This window comes from Orycteropus afer, unplaced genomic scaffold, assembly GCF_000298275.1.
Source record: "Orycteropus afer afer isolate SDZICR_OR568_19922 unplaced genomic scaffold, OryAfe1.0 scaffold00082, whole genome shotgun sequence".
In the NCBI taxonomy this organism is placed as follows: domain Eukaryota; kingdom Metazoa; phylum Chordata; class Mammalia; order Tubulidentata; family Orycteropodidae; genus Orycteropus; species Orycteropus afer.
This window is the reverse complement of record NW_006921669.1, coordinates 7,235,058-7,246,535: the sequence shown is the minus strand read 5'-3', so window position 1 is coordinate 7,246,535 and position 11,478 is coordinate 7,235,058. Positions and strand designations below refer to the sequence as shown.

The window sequence follows — 11,478 nt, the reverse complement described above, 5'->3', positions numbered from 1 at the left end:
TTGGTATGAACCGCCAAACTTCTGGGTAGAAGTCAAATGCATATAGGCACTACAACCAAAAACAAAAACCAAACCTACTGCCGTTGAGTCGTATCCTACTCATAGCAATCCCTCCTTGGGTTTCTGAGGTGGTAGCACTACCAAAGTAACCTACCCAACCTTCTTTCTGAGGAGTGGCTGGTAGCATCAAATAAAGCATCTCTTTGCCCAACAATACATCATTAAGACAGTGATATTGTAATTGAAAAATCTCTGTAATTACTTGAGGGTGTAAGTACACTCCCCAAAACACAAAAAACCAAATCCATTGCCATGGAGTCGATTCTGACTCATAGCAACCCTACAGGACAGAGCAGAACTGTCCCATAGGGTCTCCAAGGCTGAAAATCTTCACAGAAGCAGACGGCCACATCTCCCTCTTGTGGAGTGGCTGGTAGGTTTAAATCACCAACCTTCCAGTTAGCAGCCAAGTGCTCCAACCACTCCCAGATCTCTAAAATAGCTCTAAATGTACTGTTTCTATGCAGGGACCTAAGGTGTACCTAAAACCAAATCAAATTCACTGCCATTCAGTCAATTCTGACTCAGAGAGACCCTATAGAACTGAGTAGAACTAGCCCACAGGGTTTCCAAGGCTATCAATCTTTACAGAAGCAGCCTGCCTCATCTTTCTCCCAGCTGTTAAGTTCAAACTTCCATCTTCTGGTTAGTATCTGAATGCTTTGACCACTGTACCACCAGAGCTCCTAAAGTATATAAAAGCTATGCTGCAAATCATGTAAACGAACATACAGAAATCTGTCAAAACAGTAATAGTATCAGCTGACTTTCAAACCTACTAACCAACTCAGAAAAGAAGGTGTGAATGGCTGCACAACACCAGAAATGGAACCCAGTCTCTGATCTGTGTGTGTGTGGAATTGCTGAGTCAGCATACGCTCTGCTGTGTGTCTATTCTCAACAACAGCAAAACTAAAGGAAGGTATTTAAAGAAAAACCTATTACCCATTTAAAAGAATAATCATTTTGTCCACCTATTTTGAAGGTCAATGGCCTTGGGGAGGGTGCCCTGGAGTGGCTGGGTCTCTAAGGTAAGTGAAATTAATTTTTATATGTAGCTTTCCTCATTCATAAGGTTCATGTTCATTGCAGACAGTTTTGAAAAATAGACTATAATCACCCTTGGGGAGGATGCCTTGGAGTGGCTGGCTCTCTTTTGTGGGGCAAGGTGGGGGAAGGGCACATCTCTCCAAGGAAACCTGAATTTCCTCTTTTATTCAGTTCTTCAGAGACATAAAATCATTGCAATCTGTTGACTTTAACTCTTACACACTGCTGGTCTGCAAAGATGAGGCCCTTCCGGAAAACTAAACTCTGTTCCCCATTTACCTTTCTTCCTGGGAATCCACCCTGACGGAGTGGGAGGGGCAGGGACAAAGACAGACGCAAAGATGTCCATCACATGATTGTTCAGAACAGCAGAAACAACAGGAGGACATCGAAAGGCCCAGGGATATGGCATTGATTAAGAAAATTGGGATATAATCATATTATGGACTGATTTATGTGGTCATTAAAAATCCTTAAGAATTTTAATGACATGGGAAAGTGCTTATTAACTACAGTGATTTTCATTTTAAATGAATACAGGACTGGAAATATACTACGAGGTCAAGTGCGTTAAAAACAAATATAAATATTACAGGGAAAAAGTCCAGAAGGAAATATACCAAATTCTTCATAATGTAATCTCTGAGTAGGGAGATTATAGTCTATTTTTCAAAACTATCTGCAATGAACATGAACCTTATGAATGAGGAAAGCTACATATAAAAATTAATTTCACTTACCTTAGAGCTAGGCTGTGTTTTATCAAAACTTAGCAAGCCTTATTCTTAAATAAGTTATCTAACACTGAAGATTTGAATTTCAACTGAAGATGATTTTGAAGAGAAGACTTGGGGGTGAGGGAATTGATAACAGCTATTTTCAAATACTCAAAACATGTATTTTGAAATACAAGTAGACTCGAACAGCAACACTCAAATCAAGGAGTGAGCATATCAGGTTAACACTACACCGCTCAACATAAACTCATTGCCACTGAGTCAATTCCCAAACACAGTGACCCTATAGGACAGAGCAGCCCCATAGAGTTCCCAAGGCTATAAATCTTTACGGAAGCAGACTGCCTCATCTTTCCCCTGCCAAGTGGCTGGGAGGTTCAAATGGCCAACCATTCGGGCAACCAAGTGCCTTAGCCACTGTACCTCCAGAGACCCTTGCTTAGTATAAATGTAGGACTTTATTAAGAGCCCACATTGTACCAAAGAGAAAAGAACAGCATCAAGACAAAGGCCTCCTGTCTTCAGAAATGTTCAAGAGCAGTGCAAATGGTGGACAACTACCTAACAGTGATTCAACCACAGAGGGAGGGCACCCAGTGAAATGACATGAGATCTGAAGGTCGTGACTCTCTGTGATTCTAATCTGAAGGGCATAAAACTATTGTTACACAATCCTTGGTGCAGTATTTTCTGTCACGATGGAGGTCAATTGCCAAACTGTGAACCCAAACCTCAAGAACTTCAGAATTCCTCACCAGAGGGTAGGTTTCTAGAAGGAAAGAAGGAAGCTTTGGACTCCATTTGGGCCCAATTGACACCACTCACTCCCTTCAAAGTTTTAGTGATCCCATGAGGTACTCCTAGCTTTCCCTATGAAAATGTTCATATTTTTACAGTGCCCATGGCCTTGGTTTTATATCCTTAGACAAAATACGGACCCATCTGTGAAATGGAAAAGTTCTGACTCAGCAGCTACTAGGAAGGACAGGAGGACAAGCACTCTAGAAACCCTGGCTGAGTCACTGATAAGAGGATACAAAGCATACAGCAGAGGAGAAAGTATACAGTGGTAGAGAGGGTGGAGACAGCCAAGGAGGAAGGATCTCAGGAAACGAGTACCGGCTTACAGCCTCCCTCACCCCAAATTCACGGGGCCTAGTAGAACACAGGAAGCTCTGGTAGCGTAGTGCCCAAGGCACTTGACTGCTAATCAGAAGGCTGGCGGTTCAAACCCACCAGCCACTCCTCGGAAGGAAGATGGGACAATCTACTTCCGTAGTGATACTGCCTCTGAAACCCAAGGAGGGGTCACTATGAGTCAGGTCCAACTTGAAAGCACATAACAACAACAACAGAACATGTGTCCCGCCCTGCACTGTGCCAATACCACATCCACCCAGAGAGCTAACATCACAGCCCACTTCAGTGAAGCTGTAAGTGCTTCCTGAGCCCTGCCATTCCGTCCCCACAGGATGGGGGGCCTCCTCCTGGCGCCCCCCCTGGCAGCAGTTCTTGTGCCCCAAGTACACATTTACTTGCCTCTTCCTTCCCCAGTCGCCTTTGCAGCAGGGTTAAGAGGATGGACACTCTGGAGTCAGTCTGTCTTGTTTCACATCCTGACTCCCACATTTTGAACCATGGGCAAATACTTAACTTCCCTGTGTCTAGTTCCTCCTCTGTGAAATGGGGACAATGAAAGTGCCTATGGCATAGCGTTGTTGTGAGGTTCACACGCTGACACCTAGAACAATGCCCGGGAAATAAAAAGCACCACAGACTTGGTTCACGTGGCAGTTACCCTCATTCCTGAGTCTACCTTCCCCCACATCTAGAACACTTCCTCCTATGGTGTGAGCAATCACCAAGTATTTGCAGAATCAAGGATCGAATTAATGAATGAATCCACAATTTCAATGATAGTAAACACAAGACCAAGAGAAAGACCAGTTAAAGGGACTTAGCCAAGTTTTAGGGAAGAAAAGGGAGAATTCCTTCCCTAAACACATTCCAAGTTAATGGAAATTTAATTGATAGTCAACATCACACTTAAAGAGCCAATTAGAAGTTTGAATTGTTATGCCAGATTCTTTGGGAGCCATTAAAGCTGGTGTTCTATCTAACAGGGTATCTCTTCCACCCCAAATCTGTTTCTGCTCCGAGATTCTTCTCCATTCTGTAAACAGCATCACACCATCCACTGACCATGGACGGTGACCTCCTTGCTGCGTCAACACCAGCATCTAATCCATCAGCAAGTTCTGCTGAGGCTTCCGCCAAACAATTGTTCAAATCTGTTCACTTTCACCATCTCCACTGCCAGCAGCTTAACTCAAGTACATTATGGTAACAGCCAAAGCCCTCAATGATGTTCCACGGTGGTTAGGGTTATACTCTTAAATCCTTACCTCACTCCTTACCCCTGGCCACTCTCGTCATACCCTCACAACAACTACATGTTTCACTCTTGAATGGAATGTTCCCGACACCTCACCTCCTCCCCCATACCTTTAACTGGCAAACTCCAATTGGTCCTTCAAATCTCACTGTAAATGCTATTTTCTCACAGGGCTGTCTTGGGGGATCAGGATTCCCTGGTCACAGTCCTGCACTCCTTCATGGCTCCTAGTATAGAGCTGCCCACATTGGCAGGGGCTGCAATGGGTCTGCTCGGCCACAGCATCTAGCACAGAGCTCCTCACACACACCAAGTGCCAGTGAACCTCCATGGAGAAGAGCAAAATACCATCCAGGCCAAATAACCCACCAACCGATGCTCACACACTTAATAACGAAGAAAACACTCTCAAGGTTGGTTTTTCTGTTACTAATTCTGAGTAGGTTCTCCCAAACTCTTCCAAACAAAAGTAAACGTTCATCATGCTGTCTGCGCTTAGTGAAAATGCCTGGTGCAGACAGCACCCGCCTTGTCTGAAGTTCGACCGGTCGTGCTACGTTTCCTAAGAGTTTTCCTCCGTTCCTTTAGCATTTAAGCAATAACAAAAAAAAATACACCGCCACCGTCTGTGGGCTTCGTACCTCTGGATTCAGGCTGCTCCCTTTTCCCACACCTCTGTGCTCATCACACAACAAAACACACAAGACCAAGTACCACTACAAACCCACCCCAAGGTAAAATTCCACATTGACTTCAAAAGGAAACCCCCAAGACAAAACTGCAGGAACTTTTGAAGCTTTTTGCTGTTTCCTAAGACAAAGACTATACCAAAAGACCCCTCCTTTTGAGTCCAGACTCATTTTTGCTAGGTACAAAGGAAGTTCAATGGAAGTCTTTGTCTGGCAAAGGTACCAGGGGTGGTATCTAGGAAGTACCTCCTAACCCCACAGCTTACTGGGCCTCTGCAGTCAAGGCGGCCAAGAGCAACTCTAACAGCACCACACAGCACAACTCGGCTGCCTGGCAGTCATCTGTAAGATGATAAAAGAAGCAAAGAATGAAACATACACATTTTAAAACACTAGAAGGAAAACTGAGCTAGTTATCTGAATCAGAAAATGGGACTGGGAAGACTGGGGAGAGGGGAGAGACTGCAACAAGTGGTCTGTGTCTTTGAGACTTTAAGAAATCGGGGGGGGGGGGGAGGACAGGCAGGGAGTCCCTGGGAGGTGTAGACAGTGAATGGGCTTGGATGCAAAGCGAAAGTTAAGTTTTATGTCCACCTGGGCAATGAACTTGCAGAAAAATCGAGTCACTGAAAACGCTACGGTGCACAGTTACACTGTGACACACGTGGGGTCACTCCGAGTCGGAACCAACTTGACTGCAGCTGGTATGGGGAAAGGGAAGGGAGGAGAGACTGAACCACTGTGCAAATCACCAATTTGGGGCCAGCCAGTCAAGATACCATATCCCTGAGGAATAATTTGCTCTTTCCTCTGAACAAAGTTTAGGAGTGACCCAATTCTAACAAACAGGATGCTGTATCAGTTACAGCAACTAAAATTTGGGGACTTGTTTTTCAATTTAAATATTTGATCAATTTTACTCCACGTATTAAGAATATTTATCTTACACATCAATTTTTTACAAAGTGGTAACCCATATACCACATGAAAAAGAATTCAATCAGACTAAAATATTCTAACAAAATGCTTTACATTTGCACATTAAGATTCTGTCCCAAATGGGCATTAGAGAAAGTTGTTTTCTCAGCAACCACTAACAGTTACAATTTCTAATAACTACTAACAGACACTGAACCTTTCTCCATTTTCAAAGTTAAACCTCAGAAATAATTATGCAATTGCTTGGCCCAAAAGTTACAATTAACTCAAATTTCAGAGAATTTAGGAAGCAATCTTTAGACAATTATTTTGAAACATGTCTGATGAAACTGTGTGATGTGACAACGATTTATTTGAAAGCATGAAAAACAAAATTTGAGAAAGAGCACCAATGTCTGTGGAAAAGTTAGCCATTCAGCAGCAAGCCTACACACAAAACAGACCCTTCTGACCAATGGTGAGGTGTACAGAGCCCCAAATGACATTATCGGCCACAAACGTACACACTCCCCTTAGAAACACACACACATTGGACCTGCCAAGTTGGTGTTAGTAGACACACTACTCTATGACAAGTGAAAAGGTCATCATAAATTTGTAATAACCCCAAATGCATGAATCCTCTGCCCAAAAACTATACATGGCCAGGTGGACGTAGAAGTTTTCCTTTCCTTTTCCCATCTCCCTCTACTAACTCCTCCTCCCCGGCATATCCCTCCTCCCAGCCCTTGAAGTCAGGTGGAGACTGCAGGAAGGCACAATCACAGAGCTGACTCATAACCAAAGTCACCATTCAGCTGCCACAAGCATTCAGCATTTCACAAATGGGGTTCCTTTTTGCCCGACACGTGACTTTTCTCCTCTCCCCACATCCCCAGGCTCACTGGCCCTCTACCAGCCCACAGCACTCTGCAAAGGCAATTCTCCAGGTTCCCTAGAGCCAGGTAGCAAGCATAAAAGATCCCATTACAGATGCCAGCTGGGGCTTCTCTGGACAAGGGTCTCCATCTCAAAGGTGGTGCCTGCTCCAAAGTGGTTGCTATGGTAAACGTGCCGTCTACTAAACAGCAGAAGGAACTGAAGCCGCCTCACTGCTCTCCTGGCCAAAATCCACATGGGCTCTGCAAGAAAATCCATTGCCTTCTCTCCAGATGGTTCATTTCTACACATGAAACTAAGGACCTGAGAGCCTACACTGTGGCAACTGTTCTTGCTGGGCTTTGAGGGGAAAGGGGTGTCTTATGGGAAGGAGGCAATCATGACCTCTCTGAACGGGCACACCGCCCACTCTTCCATGGAGGTTAAGGCTGTCAGTGCAGGGCCCATGGACCTCCATGGCACACTCGTGAGGGGTTGTCCACTCCGAAGCACTTCAAGAATTTACATCTTCTCTCCACAAGCAAAGAGAGAAAAGGCCCCCCACGAGATGTTAAAGACAGTGTCCTTTTCGCCATAGCTAGAAAACATAGGCAAGCCTCGCCAAGCAGTCCCAGCCGCAGAGAAGTGAATTTCAAAGGCTGGACCACATCGGGAAATTTGGGGAGGTGGGAAAGTAAAATACAGAGGGCACCTCGTTTTACCTTCTAGGACTGGACTATCTACCTACCACACTCTTATTTTTTTAATCTTTGTATAACGTTAAGACATTTTTAATATGACATTCACTTTTCTAAGAGATATCTGCACCAGAACCCTGAGCCAGCAACGTCTTCATACCTATGTCACTGTCCCTGATGATGTCCCCATTCATAGTCAGCCAAGCAGAATCAGCCACAAAGAATTCCTCTTTCAACACCCTTACAAGAGACCACACCAGAAGGCCCTGGAGAGGGCGCCGAGAACTGCGTCCAGTGCCCGCTCTAGCTACTGACTCAGTGTGTGACATTGGGCAATTCACTTGGCATCTCTGGGCCTCAGTTTCCTTTTCTGAGAGCAGGTTGGGCCTAGGTGGTAAGAGGTCATTTCCAGTCCTAAAATCTTGACATTATAGGTGCATGTGTCTTTAGGAACATCCATTTCCTGTGGACTTGGGGGAAGGAGGACATTTCTGGGGAATGTCAACCTTTCTACTAGCCTCTCACACCATAAGAAAATAAGGCATTTTCACAAATGATAGTTCAAAATGTGCTTTTATGGAAAAAGATTATTTTGTAACGTGTGTGCACATACACACAGATTCTCATATATTTATATGTGTGTGTATACATACAGGTATATAAACTTAATAGTCATATAACAAAGGTCTAATGCATTAAATATATACTCTTAATATTACTAAATAATTATATAGCAATCTACAAAAAAGATGGCAGTTAGCCTGAAATTTGACATAATGTGTCTTGAGATTTTTCTACTTGAGAAAATTATTTTGCAATCTTTAAATATCATATGGAAAATAGAGGCAAACTATATTAACAGATACCATTTCTGTGATACTTAAATTAAAAATACATGAATTGTTTCATGTTTTGCATAATTCTACCTGTCATGGATTCATTTAAAAAAAATCTCTCCCATTAATTATTTCTAAAGTATGAAGTCCAGCTTGTAATATAAACATATAGAAGGGAATATTCTAATAAGGCTGAGCTATCTTCTCAAGAAGTTAATTTATGAATTTCACTTTCAAAGCCCACAAAATCCTAAGAAAGTGCATTAAAAATATATACAGATACACACTTTATGTTGTAGTCTCTTAGCACTAAAAACAAATGTTTCCCCTATCAAACCCACACGCTTTCAAAGCCATGGATATTCAGATTAAATTTTATGTAAGCCTTTCCAAGTTCATTTCTACTCCATGTAGAATCAATCAGCCCAGACCAAAAAAAAATTCTAATGTTAGTGTAGGATGTTATTTTCCAACAAATATTATGATAAATTGTGGGGAGGGGCTGGCATTTGAAAGCTTCAACTCCAGGGCTTCCTCTCTGAGCTCTCTGATGCTGTTTTCAACCTTCCCTCCTCCCTAAATGGCTTTTTCAGGAAAGGTTTTGGATATTGTACTTTTTAAAATTGCTTCGATACCATGTCTAGTCTCCCCCAAACCATGAAGATTGTGTCCCATTAACTGGGCCCCATAAAATTAGATTCAATACATGGAGAAAGGCTGGAGAGAAGACTCAGAAATTTCAGGGTAGGTTATATGATCTCTAACATCCCAACAGCAAAAAAAGGAGAACCTTATAAACATATCCAAAGAACATTCCAAAAAATTATTTTAAAGAAAGATAGACTGGCAAACAAAGCCTGTTAGCATCAAAAGGGCTTTTTCTTCATCTCCCCCGCCCCCCAATAAAGGAAGCAATTGTCTTTGTGAGGTTACTTACGACAATGTGTGCTGGCGATGGAGACCGGGCATCCTTGAGGGCTTGTCTGCTCTGGAGGCTTCCTGCCTGAACATCAAGCAGTGGCCATTTCATCTGGAGATACTGGATAGAGGAAACAAAAAGGAAAACAATGAATTGAGAAAAGCAATGCAAAACAGCTAGAACAAAAGATAACTACTATGTGGGCCAGAGACTGAAAAACCTGTAAGTGTGCAAATAGTAACAAAACCAACAAACAGAATGAAAACCAAGCAATGCCAATGGGTCCTTCCTTCCTTAGAGTTCATGTTCAATGTGTACATATGGAGACTATCAATAGTCTTTGCATTTAGTGCATTCAGTCTAGACAGTAGCTTCAAAGAAAATGATGTCATTATACTACCTGGTCTAGAGGCAGTGGTGAGACGGCAGAGGGAAGAAGAGAGGGAAGAGACTATTCCTAAAAAGAAAGCAAACCGGGATCCCAAGTTACCAGTGTCCTAGGAGACTATCAATTCTGAATTTGCTCTTTTGGCAAACTGTTGACCTTCATTTTAAAAATATCACCCTTCACTTTAAAGAAGGCGAATACATGTAAGCAACCCTCCTTTCCCTTATAGAGGCACTTATGTGAAGTGAACATAGAATTCCTCATCCCACCCTGTCACAGACTGAACTGTATCTCAAAAAAAATATGTGTCACCTTGGCTAAGCCATGATTCCTGGTACTGGGTGACTGTCCTCCATGTTGTGACCTGATGTAATTATCTTCCATTTTGTGATGTGCTATAAACTTCTATACATCAATGGGGCAGAATCAGCGTGGGATGATGAGTCACGGAGCCTTACAAGAAGACATGACTCAAGTCACACCCTTCCTCAAATCCACTCTTACTTAAGTCCACCCTTCCTTAAATCACACCCTTACTCAAGTTACACCCTTGCTTGTGTCTCACACGAGATAAAAAGAGAGAAATGCAAGCAGAGTGGAGAGGGACCTCCGTACCAAGAAGGAAGAGACGGAGGAGAATGCATCCTTCAGACTGGGTCTCTGTGCTGAGAAGCTCTTGGACCCAGGGAAGGCTGATGCCAAGACACACAGAAAGCTCCAAGGAATGTGAGGCCTCCACATGTTGAAAGGAAACAAGGACCATCGCCTAGCACCGACCGAGAGAGAATGCCTTCCCTTACAGCTAGCACCCGGAATCCAGACTTCTAGCCTCATAAACTGTGAAAGAATAAATTTCTGCTTGTTAAACTCATCCACTTCTGGTATTTCTGTTATAGTAGCACTAGATAACTAAGACATGCCCAAAAGCCTATAAAACAAGAACACACAGACAAGGCAGGCACGATGCAATTTATTCCCACCCAAACCACTGCCATCAAGTCAATTCAGACTCATGGCAATCCCCGTAGGGTTTCCAAGGATGTAAATCTTTACGAAAGCAGACTGCCTCATCTTTCCCCTGTGGAGTAGCTGGTGGGATCCAACTGCCAAGCAGTTAGCAGCTGAATGCCTTAACCGCTGTGCCATCAGAGTTCCGTGCAATTTATACACTCATCTCAAAACCTCTATGCACCAGAAAAATTCATAAATATGCATGGGTTTAGCTCAGGGACAAAAATAAAGGTAGAAGCCAGTTTTGTCTATCCGGGCACAAGAGAAAGACAGCAGCTTCTGTGAAACGTGATTCGTCAGCTTTCAGAGGAACCAGAACACTCACCTGATCCGATTCCCCATTTTACAGATAGGAAAACTGAGATGAAACAGCTTGCCCAGTCACAGCTATAGTTAGCACATATACTAGCTGTTCCTGAACATGGGATCTGAGTTGGGGACAACACCATCAGTTTTACAGGAACAATCAGCCAAACCTTGGACACAATGCTAAGGTTTTAATAAGGACATCAATACCCACCTTTGTACCTCCAAAGGCCAACTGATTAATGAATGCATCAATTAATGCTTGGAGACTATTTAAGAAGCCTGCTTGATCTTTTCAGAGACCCAAAGCAAAATAAATGGCTAGTTTTAATATAATTCTACAGGTAATTTTACTAAGTGAATACTGATTAAATCTTGCTCTGTGTTCCACTTTCTTGCCAAGGGTTACATAGATACAAAGATGTCTTCCCACAGGTAACTTACCCACCCGTGAGAGAACCAACACACACAGAGACAACTCAAGACCAAAGTGGTGAGGCTGCGGTACTGGGACAGATACACCGTGCCCGGGGAAGGCAAGGAAAGAAGAAGGTAGGTCTTGATATAGGAAGGAAGATTTCAGTGGAGAGGA

At 43.1% G+C, this 11,478-nt stretch overlaps 1 protein-coding gene across 1 annotated transcript in view; it reads right to left on the bottom strand.

The window, feature by feature from the left end:
- Positions 1–11,478, bottom strand: part of TCF7L2 (transcription factor 7 like 2) — a 221,312-nt gene that overhangs the window by 123,274 nt on the left and 86,560 nt on the right. Inside the window, exon 5 of the mRNA XM_007941560.1 lies at positions 9,200–9,301. Coding sequence (XP_007939751.1) covers positions 9,200–9,301 — 102 coding nt within the window. The remainder of the gene's footprint in view (positions 1–9,199; positions 9,302–11,478) is intronic.